The 14,688-nt window shown below is 45.7% G+C and overlaps 1 protein-coding gene and 1 long non-coding RNA gene across 6 annotated transcripts in view; one reads left to right on the plus strand and one right to left on the minus strand.

The window, feature by feature from the left end:
• Positions 1 to 12,577, plus strand: part of LOC147034093 (uncharacterized) — a 46,182-nt gene extending 33,605 nt beyond the window's left edge. Inside the window, exons 2-3 of the long non-coding RNA XR_015056806.1 lie at positions 4,928 to 5,019; positions 11,851 to 12,577. This is a non-coding gene — a long non-coding RNA (uncharacterized LOC147034093). The remainder of the gene's footprint in view (positions 1 to 4,927; positions 5,020 to 11,850) is intronic.
• The window catches only part of LOC147034092 (sialic acid-binding Ig-like lectin 15), a 53,236-nt gene extending 39,033 nt beyond the window's left edge, over positions 1 to 14,203 (minus strand). For all 5 annotated transcript variants that reach the window (XR_015056801.1, XM_085876228.1, XM_085876212.1 and 2 more), the window contains exon 1: positions 14,094 to 14,203. Coding sequence is in view for 4 of the 5 variants with exons in the window: in XM_085876228.1 (XP_085732354.1) it covers positions 14,094 to 14,169 (76 nt within the window). In the remaining variant the exon portion in view is untranslated. The remainder of the gene's footprint in view (positions 1 to 14,093) is intronic.
• Between the last annotated feature and the right edge of the window lie 485 nt (positions 14,204 to 14,688).

Genomic DNA, 14,688 nt, shown 5'->3' on the forward strand with positions numbered 1-14,688 from the left:
CACTGATTGTACAGATTCTCGATGTCAATGTGTACCATGTACTCATTGGAAAAATTATCTATATAAATGTATACCATGTACGAATGGTACAAATTCTCCAAGTCAATGTGTACCATGTACGGATTGTACAAATTCTCCATGTAAATGTATACCATGTACTAATTATACAAATTCTCGATGTCGATGTGCATGTACTGTGTACTAATTATACAAATTCTCGATGTAGATGTTTACTATGCCTGGTGTTACCTTAATGGTTAGGGTGGTGGGCTTGGGATCAATGATCCCAAGTTCAAATCCCATTTGGCTGTTGAATTAATACCAGGTGGGGTTGACTCTGCCTGTCATCCTTCTGAGGTCGACAAAATGAGTACCAGCATGCTGGTGTCCTGTGTCGGAGTGGTGACCTGTCCAGGATTTTACCCAATAGCTAAGGAGATTGCTTCAGTCACACCAATGCTCTACACAGAGTATGGTCCTAATGGATGGATGGATGGATGGATGGATGGATGGATACTGCAATGACGATGGATACGAACTTGCCTGGACCAACTGCCAGATTTATTGGTGCCTGCGCCAATAAATAAGCAGAACGATTTTGCAGAGGTCTGCTGACAATCCAAGCATGTTCATGCATTGGCTACGAACACGGCATCCACCGAACTGCCATCCCCTAGTGACTTTTAAATTGATGGCGTGTCTACACTGCTGGTAGTTAGACATGCAGGTCATGAAGCCAGATGTCTCTTGGTTTACGAACATCAACATCAATGGCCATTGGATAAAAGTGAAGGTTGAATCTGGATCACAGGTATCCATACTCCCTCGAAGAACATTCGATTCCATGGAAAATACAGTCAAGACTATTAACTCAATGATCCTATTGAAAGGCTACAGTGGGGGCACCATCCCTCATCATGGAGTGGACAAGCTACAATGCACTGCTGGGTCATCAACGGGGCACATTGACTTCTATGTGGTTGACACCAAAGTCCCTCCTATTCTCAGTCTTCACGCATCAACATGCCTGGGTCTTAAGGGTCCCAACGGTCGCTTGCTGTCTGTCGAGGCTGTGACGTCAATGGCTTCACCACAGCCTGATCTTACACTGGACAACCTCAAGGATGATGATGAAGATTTGTTCACTGGCATGGGGAAGTTCGACACACCGTACCACATTGAACTAGATCCGTCCATTCAGCCAGTCATCGAGCCACCTCGTCGTGTGCCTCTCAGTCTCGGTGAGCGCTTGAAGGCCAAACTGCTTGACATGGAGGCACAGGGTATCATTTCCAAGGTGGATGGACCAATGGACTGGGTGCATAATCTTGTCGCCATCGAGAAGAAAGATAAATCGTTGCGTTTGTGTATCGACCCCAGGAATCTCAACAAGGCTATTAAGAGTGAGCACCACCCAATCCCTACAACAGATTAAGTCATGGGTCAGCTTGCTGGAAAGAATGTCTTCAGTAGATGTGACCAAAAGGACTCTTTCTGGCAGGTTCAATTAGATCAAGAGAGTGCCCTCAAGTGCACTTTTGATTATTTTCTTGGGCGTCGTCATTCTCACCATCTACCGTTTGGTGTGACGTCAACCAGTGAAGTTCTCCAAGAGAGGAATGAGATCACATTTGGAGACATTGATGGGGTCTTCTGCATCGCAGATGACATGACTCTTGCTGCAACCACCCCTACTGAGCACAGCACCATCGCATGCAAGGTACTAGACCGTGCACGAGAGAAGAACGTCAAATTCAACCCAAACAACATCCAGTGGAAGGTTGCAGAGGTAAAATACATGGGTCATGTCCTCACCTCTGCTGGGGTTTGCCCGGATGAAGACAAGGTGCAAGTCGTGTTGGAACTGCCAACTCCTCAGTCACGTCTGGAGCTGCAGCGAGTTCTGAGTGTGGTTAATTACCTCGGTCAGTTCATACCCAACATGTCGACCATCATATCACCATTGTGTCAGCTGCTAAAGAAAGATGCAGCCTGGGAATGGCATGGAGAGCATGATGCAGCGTATCAGCTGTTAAAATCCTCCATTGCCAAGCGCTCAGTGTTGAAGCTTTGACCCTGCAAAGCTAGCAGTCCTTCAAACTGATGCATCTTCAGCTGGGTTAGACGCGTGCATGCTGCAGGATGGGCATCCTGTAACATATGCCTCTCGGTCTCTAACACCTGCTGATCAGAACTACGCCCATATAGAGAAGGAACTTCTTGGAGTCGTATTTGGGGCAGAGTGTTTTCATCAATACATCTACGGGTTTGACACGACCGTAAACACCGACCACAAGCCACTGGTGGCTATCGTCAAGAAGCCACTATCGTCACCCAAACTTCAGCTCATGATGCTTCGCCTTCTCCGATACACTGTCAGTGCAGTATGTCCCAGGAAAGTATCTATACATCGCAGATGCACTCTCCAGAATACCATCGAGCTTGCCACTACGCGATCAGACGCTGGAAGACGACATACACCTTCGCATACATCAACTGGTGACTGAGCTTCCAGTTAGCCCTGGCAGAATTAAGGCATGGCAATGTGAGATCACTCGATCCAGCGCTTCAACAGCTCAGCACTACCATCACACAAGGCTGACCTGCACATCGAGCCAGAGTGTCTCCGATGGTGAAACTGTTCTGGCCTGTTCGGGAGAACGTCCATCAATTTGAAGGTTTTCTGTTCTGTGGCTAGCGGATCATTGTTCCAGCTGCAATGCAACAGGACATGCTGGCTCTAATTCACGAAGGGCACCCTTTGGTGGCGCAGAAATTAAGTACTTTGGACACAAATGGGGCATAATGTTCACAACCTCGTCCCCAACATATCCACAATACAACGGTCAAGCTGAGCATGCGATTCAGACAATGAAACAGGCTTTGTGAAAGGCACATGAAGACGGTACTGACATTCAACTAGCAATCCTTGCCTACCGCAACTCTCCTATTAGCGGAATGACACTCTCTCCAGCTCAACTCTTGATGAACAGAGGCTAAGGGATAAATGACTTGTTTACAGTAAAAAGCCTCCAGTCAGGTGTCATATCAGATGTTTGTCATCAGCTCTGGGACCATCAGAGGCAGTACACCAAATTATATGATCCATCCATCCCATCCATTGGGACCATACTCTGTGCAGAGCATTGGTGCTGCTTAAGGAGTCTCCTTGGCTATTGGGCACAATCCTGGACGGGTCGCCACTCCGACACAGGGGCGCTATGATAGAGGGGCAAAACCTCTTAATGGCGCTCCAAGTAGGTGATGCTGCCCACATCAAGACCAGACAGGGCTGGGTACCTGTAGTCGTATCCATACCTAATTACCACAGCCAACGGTAGATCCTACTGCCGCAACATGCGACACCGACGGAAATCTCCATCTGAGCCAGTGACCATTCTCCCACTCCCGGACGTTGGAGAATTAAACACTCCTCTAGAGGAAGCTCAGAGCACCATGGACATGTCACCAACACCACCTTCAAGTGCTGAGAACTCCCCATTTCCTCAACCTCCTAGCCGCCGATCACAGCGTGCCAGGGCCTTGCCTCAAATGCTGAAGGACTACGTTCTGTCATAGACATATGGCGTGGCATTTGAGTATTCGTTACCTGGTTATAAAGTTTGTTTTTGCTATTTTCGTGGAGCATAAACCTGCTTTGCAATTTTGAGTCTTTCTCTTCAAACTGAAAGGGGAGAGGTAATGATATTGTTGAATTATATGCTTGCTTGATTCGTTGTATTTATCTGACCTGTACGTGTTGTGCGCGTGCGCCAATAAATCCGGCAGTTGGTCCGGGCAAGGTGATCCCATCGTGTCCGTTGTCATTACATGTACCATGTACTAATTATACAAATTCTCTATGTAAATGTACACCGTGTACGAATTGTACAATTTTTCTCTGGAGACGTGTACTGTGTACCAATTGTACAATTTTCTTTGTAGATGTGTATTGTGTACCACCGCTCCGAGTTCCGAGTAATGGTGTGAGATGGTGTTTCGAGTGACATTTCAGAACCTTTTATTGCATCACGATCAGGGAGAGACCTTCATACTCTCTTGACATATGTCGCTTTTGACTCGACTGTAAAGAATCTTGAGGAATTCTCAGTTTTGTTGCCATACCATGTTCAGGTGTATGGATAACAGCTGAGCGTCATTTCATGTTTCCGTAGTGTTTTTTCAAAGGACGCTTCTAACAAGAAAGTAATAACAACAATAATTACTGTTGAAGCATTATAATAAAATGAACATCATTATGAAAGAATAATATCAAAAATTGGACCACTGGACCTGTAGCTTTTCTGGGTCCTGGCCTAATGTTGTCACCCACATTTGGTAGCATTCTGACTGGTGAGCCTGGAGAAGAATATTTTGGATGGAATTTGCATGACCGCCATTTTGACAAACTTCCGGTCAAGTGATCAGCATGGCCTCTGCAATATAACATTAGGACCATGTCCTAATGCTGTAATCCAAATTTGGTAGGATTCTAAATGGTGTGTCTGGAGAAGAAGAATTTTGAAGGAATTTACGCGATTTTACCAAAAAATCGACGAAGTCGGTCATTCTGACGCACTTCCGGTCATGTGATCGGCATGGCCTCCACAATTTAACATCACAGCCCTGTTTTCTTGTTGCAACCCAAATTTGGTAGCATTCTGACAAGTGAGTCTGGAGAAGAAGATTATTGAAGGAATTTACACGATTTTCCCCAAAATTGAATAAGTCGGCCATTTTGACACTTCCTGTCATGTGATCGGCATGACATCTGCATTTTAACATCCCGACACTGGCCTAATGTTGTAACCCAAATTTGGTAGCATTCTGAGTTGTGGGTCTGGAGAAGACTTTCAAAGAAATTTAATAAGTTGGTGACTTGTTTTGGTCACGTGACTGAAACTAACTTTGCAATTCCTGTTACCAGTCAGGAGAGGAACATCGCTGCCAAACTTCAGCCGGATTGGCCCAGCGGTTTGGCCGGAGAAGTCGTAAAGGGACAAACTCCCTCCACAGACGGTGAGCGATGACACCTTATCTGGAATGTAAATTCCAGGTAAGCACGTAAAGAAAATAGGGGCAAAACCTGTGGGCGCTCACCTGGTAGAATAATGATCATGAGGAGGAAGTCATCATGGGACAGAATCAGCAAAAATGTACCAATCACCAATGTTATAGCAAACACCTCTTTAAGGGGGGCAACCCCCAAGTAAACTCCCGACATAGTGGACATTTGTGGACAGACGACGCACCATCCCATAAGCTCCCTGAAACTGCATTCCAGGTGAGCTATAAAAAAAAATCACACTTCTTTCCCATGTAGAGTACTTCACATATGACAAGTTTCAATTTTTTTTACATGGAGCGGCTTAGAAGATACAGAGGTTCAAAGTTTTTCCTTTCTTCCAACATGGCTGCCATGCCACGTAACCCATTATAACGTCATAATTATCATTAAAACATTCCACATGAGTAGTCTCACCTATGGTGACTATTTCATGTCAATCAGATAAGCAGTTGCAGAGAAAACAGAGAAAATTAGCATGGATGGACGTGCGATCAACCCAAAAACATAATACCTCCAGCGACTTTGTCGGTGGAGGCATAACAATAGCTGGAGAGTTCATAGAACACCTTACCCCTTGTAGTCTTGAGAAAAACGACATGGAAATAGTCTTTTAAACGTTTGCTTTGCATTTCTGAGCACGATCTATATTTCCTACGAGCTGCAATTTTGTCTGGATCTCAATATTCCCCAATGTTGAGCGCAAACCAGGAAGAGGCACTGCCATATTTTTCTGAATGCAGAATTTCACAGTTACTCTGCCCTTAGGACATGAGATGGTGTGAATTATCTATTGTGTTTTTTTTCTATACAGCATATGAAACAAGAGAATATGTACAAATATAGTGTATAGACATTGTGTGCAGAGAATATGTACATGGTACATTCTCCATAAACCATATCTATGTATAGATATTATATATGGAGAATGTGGACATGGTACTCAGCGTTACTCTACCCTTGAACATGTGGCGGCGTGAAAATTCTTCCAAGTTCTGTACTGCGAAGCAGAAGGTTTTTGAAAGTGTCAAGAAGGCAATTTGTGTTCTACAGGGGTCAAATGTCAGGTCAGGCCAGATCAGATCTGTGACTTGCTACAGGTATCATGTAAACCTGTACTAACCTGTTCCATGGTCGGGTTGTCGGCGACTAAACCGTCTCCCCCACCAGGTTTCCTGGTGAGGAGGGTGTTTGGATATGGACACCCAGCAGGGTTATAAACAAAACCTGTCTAAGGGCGGAGGAGCTCTGTGTGAGCCAACGGCCATCCATATCTAGTGCCCAACTGTGTCTGCGGACGTCCTCCTGCAGTTGGGTTACTTTTTTATTAGGAGGTTGGTGGCAGGATTTGCACTCCGGACACTGTAAAAAACCTTCATTCCGCAAAACACAAAAACGCAAAGAAATCTGAAAACCCATTCACTGGGAGTACCTCCTGTGCAGCTTCCCTTCGCAGGGCAGCTCACCAGATGACAGGATTGGGGCAAAGCCTTCGGGACCCACAATCTTTGATGATGGGAGGGAAACCACGGGGTAACATTCCCAGGTCAGATTGCGGGAGAGTGTGTCGGAGTGGTGCTGAGGTGTCGTCCACCAGACGGTGGTCTCCTTGGGTTAACCTGAGGCGGTCCCTTCGGGTGGGTGCCTGGAATGTCCTATCCCTAAGAGAGGATGATCACCTGTCTCTGTTATCATCTGAGCTCAAGCGTTTGGACATCAGTATTGCAGCTCTCTCTGAGGTTCGAAGACCGGATTGCGGCGAGATCACGGTGGGTGGTTACACCTACTATTGGTCTGGTCGCTCTGATGGTTACCATACCCAAGGAGTTGCTGTTGCTGCGTCCAATAAACTAACTCCAATGATAATTGAGGTAACATCGGTCAATGAGCGTATTATGAGATTAAGGATTCGTCACTCCTTAGGTGTCATTTCCCTGGTCTCTGTTTATGCTCCGACTGAGGCGAGTGACCTCACTGTGAAGGACATATTCTATGCCACGCTCGAGCCTGTGGTTGATCAGTGCCTCAGACGAGATACACTTCTAGTCTTGGGGGATTTCAATGCATCGACTGGAACTGAAAGGGATGGTTATGAGATGTGTGTTGGTCCCCATGGGTCAGGAACTATGAACCAGAATAGCACTAAAGGTTCCTTGACTTTGCAAGAAGTCATGGACTTAGGGTGGCTGGTTCATGGTTTCAGCGCCCACAAGCTCATCGCTGGACTTGGTATTCCAACGCTGGCGGTGTGGCAAAGGAGATTGACCATGTCCTCATTGATGGTCGCTGGAGGATGATCCAGAACTGCAGGGTCTACCGGAGTGCTCAGTTCCTCAATGCTGACCACAGGCTTGTTGTAGCAACTCTGAAGTTGCACCTTAAATCCTGGAGAATGGTACCATCCCAGCCGAGGCTGGATGTTGGCAAGCTGAAGGATGAGAGGGTAGCTGAGGAGTTTGCGAACAGGCTGAGTGGACATTTGGGATGTCTGGGTGCTTTGGGGGGTCCTGAAGAGTTGTGGAGTGCCGTCAAGACCACCGTCATTGATGTTGCCGGTGGATGTCTTGGAGCTCACCGCAGGGCAAAGAAGAATTTTGTCTCTCAAGGGACACTGGATACCATTGACCAGAGTCGCAGGGCCAGGCTGAATGGCAGAGCTGAGCTGTTCAGGGAGCTGAGGCGTAAAACTGTACGTGCACTGAGGGTGGACAAGGAGGCCTATGTGCGAGGAAGCTGTGAGGGGGTAGAGCATCACCTGTGGTCAAGGGATTCTCGTCCTGCTTACAAGGGAATTTGCGCATTACGTTCATCGAAGCCCATCCCTCGGTGTACTGCAGTTAGAGCAGAGAGTGGTACGCTCTTGACAGAGGAGTCCAAAATGAAGGCCCGCTGGGCCGGTTACTTTGAGCGGTTGTACCAGGCTGATCCAACAGCTGTCGAGTTGGATGTCAGGGGTGTTACAATCCCTGTTGCTGACCCTCCAATCAACTGTGGTCCACCTACGTTTATGGAAACACAGGCTGCGGTGAACCGGTTGAAATGAGGTGAAGCTCCTGGGATCTGTAGCATCCTTGCTGAACTTCTCAAGGCTGGTGGAAATGCTGCACTCGTGTCGTTGCATGCAGTTCTGTGCTCTGCCTGGAACACAGGCATCATCCCAACTGACTGGAAGAGGGGCCTTGTTGTCCCTCCCTGGAAAAGAAAGGGTGATCGCCAAGACTGCAACAACTACCGAGGGGTGACGCTGCTCTCAGTGCCGGGCAAGGTCTTTGCTTGGATAATTCTTGATGGGGTTCGTCACCATCAGCTTGAGCATCAGCATCCAGAGCAGTCAGGCTTTACAGCAAAGAGGTCAGCGATTGACCGTATCCTTGCTATTCGGGTCCTCACGGAACGCAGATGAGAGTTTCGGCAGGGGCTGCTTGCAGCCTATGTTGATCTCTGTAAAGCGTTCGATTCAGTGAATTGGGATGCCCTCTGGAGGATTCTTGGTCTTTGTGGGGTGTCACCAAAACTGATCAGTCTGATGTCTAAACGACTCTGGTACTGAGAGTGCTGTGAGATGTGGTGGTACCATCTCTGACTTATTTCCAGTTGTTAATGGAGTTCATCAGGGGTGTGTACTGCCCCCCCCACACTTTTCAGCACTTATATGGACTGGATTCTAGGAAGGATGTCGGAGAGATCAAGCTGCGGTGCATCGTTCGGGAATGTCAAGATCTCTGACCTTGATTTCGCAGATGATGCAGTCATCTTTGCAGAGACTTTAAATATCCTTTTGGGGGCCCTCGAGGTGCTCAATGAGGAGTCGGAGCCGCTGGGATTATGGGTTTCCTGGGTCAAAACTCAGATCCAGGCTTTCAATGACATCTTGGATGCCGCTTTCCTGTCTGTGCCTGTTTGTGGTGAGGATGTCGAGGTCGTGGAGAGATTCACTTACCTGGGCAGTGATATTCATGTTTCTGCCAGCTGTGAGTCAGAGGTCAATCGACGTTTGGGTCGGGCCTGCGGAGTCATGGATTCACTGGATCATGGGGTGTGGCGCTGCCGGTACCTGTGCGGGAGGATGAAAGTCCGAGTCTTCACGTCCTTGGTGCTTCAGTCTTGCTCTATGGATGCGAAACTTGGACTCTGACCAAGGATCTGAGACGGAGACTTAATTCCTTTGGTACCAGGTCTCTTCGGAGAATCCTTGGCTATCGCTGGTCGGATTTTGTGTCCAACGAGCGGTTGCTGAGAGAGACTCAAATGAGATTTGTCACCTGCATGGTCCGTGAGCGTAAGCTGCGGCTGTATGGACATGTGGTTTGTTTTCCTGACGCTGAACCTGCTCACCAGATTCTCTCAGCGAGGGAGTCTCGTGAGTGGAGGAGGCCAATGGGCCTCGTGGTTGCAGCAGGTTGACCAGCATCTCAAGGAGATGGGGATAGGCCAGGCATCTGCCTGGGGGATGGCCAGACGGAGGCCCCTGGAGTACCGGCGGAAAGTGGATGCAGCGACGCGCTGCTCTGGCGCATGCTCCCATACCTAACCTGTCCCTTGTCCAGCCAATTTTATTCCCTGTGCATCGAACCCTTCCTTTGATGAGGCAAAGGCTAACTGGCATGGTGTTACCAAACAACAGGCCTCCCTCATACTTTCTGCATACACAGACAATGTTCTTGTTTTTGTCAGCAGGGCAAGGGACATGCAAGCCATTTATGATTGTCAGTGGGTCTACTCAACAGCATCGTCTGCAACAATAAATTGGAGGAAAAGTTCTGGCCTTCTGAATGGACCAATGCAGATCACAGAGTTCACAAAAACTTTTCAGAAATTGACATGGAGTTGCAATGAGCTCAAATACTTGGGGCTGCATTTGTCCACCTCGAGTGGGTGCTCACCACTTGTCAACTGGAACACTTTAGAAGACCAGATAGAAGCAAAGCTGAGAGACTGGAGTAGGCTGCTAAAAGTCCTGTCACTGAGAGGGAAAACACTCCTCATTAAACAATTTATCATTCCAAAGTTGATGATCAAGATCTCTTGCATAAGCATTCCAGAGGAGTTTCTGGTTGAGATGCAGAGGAAGTTGTTGGACTACTTTTGGAATGGCAAACACTGGGTTTCCTTGGGCATTCTTAGCTTGCCCTTGGATGAAGGTAGACAGTCTTTTCTCTGCCTTCGAAGCCACGACCACACACCTCGGCTGAAGACCATTCAGCGCTACCTGTATGCGAATCCTGCACCGCAATGTTTCTCATTGGCGTCGTACTTTTTCAGCAAAGTGTTAAATCTTGGGTATGAAAGGCATATTTTTACCATCACTTCACACAACCTGTCAAGTTAGACATTGCCTCTCTTTTATCAAGAAATGCTGAGGGCTTGGTATGTTGCTGACACAAAAAGAACAGATCCTTCTCCAAGCAAAGACTTGTTTGAAGAACCACTCTTTCTCAACCCTCTTCTGCAAGGCCCCACCCTGGCTTCATGCTCATTAAGAAGGAAGCTCTTGATTCATAATATATCCACAGTGGGAGACCTTCTGAATGATAGGCCTTCTCTCATTAGAGGAACACGCAGTGAAAATGGGCCTACGGACAATTAGAATCCCCTCAAGGATACTCCAAGAGGTTAAAATATCTTTGCCTCCTGATTGCTTGGCATACCTAGAGAATCCCAATGAGGGTGACGGAACTTTGCAGATGTCCAGCAGCAACTTCATGGACTTTAAAATCGAAACACGACATTGCGAGCTCCCTCAACCACCACCCGCACACAACATGGGTTGGCCCCCTGACGCAACTAAAATGTCCTTCTGTGGGCTGTCAAGGAAGAACATATACCTGCTGGTCAAGCACTCGCTCCACTACATGGCTCTTGCAACCCGACGGGATACTCCCTGGCGTGAGATTCTTCCACTTACTTTTTAAAGTCATCCATGTTGGGGTTCACTCTGTCTTCACCCAACACCAACAACAATGGCGGACTTAAGTTGGAGATTGCTGCATGGTGCCTTAATCTCTGGAGCCATGATAAAGCATTTCACAAACGTTCCAGAGGAATGATGCTTTTGTGGTGAAAGAGAAACGGTATTTCACTTGTACCAACAATGTCACCATCTTCAGTCAATTTTCTTACTGATGAAAAACTTACTTTTGCACTTCTGGCTTCACTTCTCACCAACAATCTTCATCATCGGACACCCGGTGAAGAAGCAGAGCAAGTCACGAGATCTTGTCAACTTCATTTTAACTTGTGCAAAGATGGCAATATATAAAACTAGGAAGGAAAAAATTGAAAGGAATGTGGTGGAACTCAGTGCTGTGAGCTTGAAAGGCTTGATACGCTCACGCATCGTCTCAGAATATATGGCGGCAGAACATGGTAAGACTGTTCAAAATTTTAAGGAAACTTGGACCAGAAACGAAGCACTTTGTAATATATCTCCACAAGGCACTTTGCTCTTATTCGTATAAATGTGTCATTTTGGTAATTTGTTCTTTCTTTCCCTCCCCCTCTCTCTCTCTCTCTCTCTCTCCCTCTCTTGGTGCTGCTTTCTCTTAAAATGCTCCACCTTACCTACTGCAATCCTGACCGTGTACTAGCAGGGGTTAGTAGAGCGAGCGACATTCAATAGAACTGTGGCAATTCTAACAAAAGCATGACTACTCCTACTCCTACTACTACTACTACTACTACTACTACCACTACTGTAGCCTCTCGGTATACACATTGCCTCAAAGCTGTCTATCGTGGGTTTGAAACCCGTTGTTGCTATAAACTGTCATTCTGGTGTTTCACAGGCATGGAGATGCATCAATGTGTATTGCCTCTCGGGTGGACATTAAACTGGCCATCATGTCTGCCAGCATGAGTTGGAGGACATTAAAGATCCCACAGTTTCCTTTGCGGGAAAAAGTAGGTGAGTAATCGCCTGCACCACTGAACAAATAACCAATTCCTGCTCTCTCAGTGGAATATCCTGCGTCTGAGTGGTGACTGGTCCAGGCTGGATTTTCACCCCAGCCAAGAAATTGCCTTGGCAGCCCTATGCACCTAACGATGCTAGGAAGATAAAAGACAAATTACAACCACCAACTCCAACTACTTTAATGGCCGCATTTATTCCCACCTTGTGGGGTTGGCCAGGGGAACGTTGAAAGCCGAAGTCTTTCAGGAACCGACTGGCTTGGACCGACGTTTGGCTGAAATTAACAGGAATTTGTCATTTGTTTCTGGTGCTGCTGATAACTTGTTGACTCCCCATGAAAAGACATCGTGGAGTTTCTTGAAATATCCACCAGCAATCAATGCCAGCAGACAGGACACCAAGATTAACATCCCTCAGAAAGCACACTCATTTCTGCCACGAAACAACAATCAGACAGTTTAAAGTCAGGTTGGAAACCCAACTCAGACGAGACGGCTCAAAGGAAAGTGCACAACCTCTGAACCATCCTGTACAACAGATAATGGTGCACCCAAACCCGAACCTATCGATACCTCGATACCTGCATGCATTGTGAACATACCTGAACAAACGATTTTATATGTTTATTCCTTTAAAATAAACTTCTTTGTAAAATATTGGTTCACGAGTCAGTAAGTGACCATGATATTCGTTAAGGGTGTGTCTGTCTGTCTGTCTGTCCCGAGCATAGCTCCGTGGGTTTTGATCCGATCCTGATAAAATTTATATGGAAGGTTTATATCATGACCTCGTTGTGTTTTCCTGGGAATGGGTGTGCTGCGCCCATTATGGGCGGAGCCATGCCCAAAAAAACATGTGTTTTTAGGGGGTAGCCGATTTCAATTTACATCTTCTCCATGGGGGTTTGTCGAATCTGGCAGGGGTTTCGGTATTTGGTTAGCCCAATAGCCCCACGGAGCTCGATTTTTCATTTTCATCCCAAGGTCAAGGTCACAAGGTCACGAAGTTAGAAAATTGCGAATTTTGACATAAAAACCATACGACCGCCCAAACTTTGAGAGCTAGGATGACAATATTTTTTATGCATAATCTTGAGGTCATTCCCCACCTAAAGTCTTGAAACCATTTTGCTCTATCTCGAACACCTTGCCCGTGGCGCCCCCTTCAAATTTGTTTTTACACTGATTTCATAAAAGTATGGATAATAATCTGAGGAGTGTGAAATGCCATATAGCCTATATGACGTTATATTGTTCCTGGAATGTTCCAGAGGAAGTTTTGCACCAAAGGTCATAATCCTTGACCTTTGACCTTTAAAGTTCACAAAGGACAAATTTTCAAAGTTGTGGGAATCGAACCGGGTTTTCAACCTTCTTCGACGAACTAACTCCAATAAGCTATAGCACGTATTCTGTTTCCTTATTTAAATGCCCACAACATTGTTTTGTTACCTTTAAAGGTTATGCAAAGGTCAAATTTTGAAAGTTGTTGAACGAAACCGGGTTTTCGACATTTTGCAGCAAATAACCTGTCACTCGTACCACATCATGTTGATCATTTTTATAACTTTGTCAAAAATTATCACATTGTCTCATCCTTGACTTCTGAAACGATCTACATCGTCAAATACCGTCCGTGAACCATCGTCGTCTCAAGACTTGTATGTTTTTATAATTGTTCCTATTGTGATTAAGGACTTATGTAAATAAATAAATATATATTTATAAACGATTTTAATTTTGTCCATTGGATTGGGACAGTTGAGCGCTCATAAAACCAGTTTAACCCACCAAAGCCTGGTCTGAAGTCCAGAAACCTCAGAGTATAGGTCCGAGTATAATACTGTATAGTTTCAGATTATTGTTCCAGCCAAAGAGATATTCTGCAACAAGGGAAATATTTTCCCCCAAAGTCATCTTCATTATTCCAGGAGTGCACATCCGAAAAGGGGTGACTGGAAGGCTCCGAAGATGACTGCGCTGGTGTTTCACCAATGAATTACCCCTCCTTAAATATATATTTCAAGAAAACGAACATTCTTTAACTTGCTACATACAACACACAAAGTGTGAATATTAAACAAGTAAGTAAGTCGTGCAACAAGTTCATCGTTACCTGGAATTAGAGCTGTGAAAAGAAAAAACTTCCACAGACATCGGAGAGAACGGTTTAAATACAGCGACAGAGACATCGATGACGATGAGAGTGAGAGAGATGGAGTGGAACCTGTGGCTCAGAGAAATATTTATATAAATATATATATATATATAGTTTGAGAATCATAGAAAACTCGCTTCCTGAAAAGATAGAAAGCACGAGAATGGTGTAATTGTCTTCCTTCCCCTTTTCATGACGACAGTGCAGTAGATTATGATGAACAATCCATGTTACACTTTGTAATATGTGCTGCATTGAGGTTGATCTTTCTCACAAACACCTCCAAGATGTTTTGTTAACAGAGGCAAAGTGGAAATTAATAAAATACACTTTCCAAATAGTTATACGAAGAAGGTTACATCGAAAGTAAACCATTATTTGTTTGCTCAAACTTCTCAATTTGACTATTTGCTAATCATTTGAGGAAGTGGAAAGTTATGGTTCCAGCCTCAAAGCGTTTACCAATTTTGGACAGATGGCCATTTTGTCACAGGATAGTCCACTGAGAGTGGAAATTTCAATCTGTGACTTGATTAGGGTGATGTTGATAACT

This window comes from Eptatretus burgeri, chromosome 1, assembly GCF_056783735.1.
Source record: "Eptatretus burgeri isolate ZD-2024b chromosome 1, Ebu_testis_v1, whole genome shotgun sequence".
Lineage (NCBI taxonomy): Eukaryota > Metazoa > Chordata > Myxini > Myxiniformes > Myxinidae > Eptatretus > Eptatretus burgeri.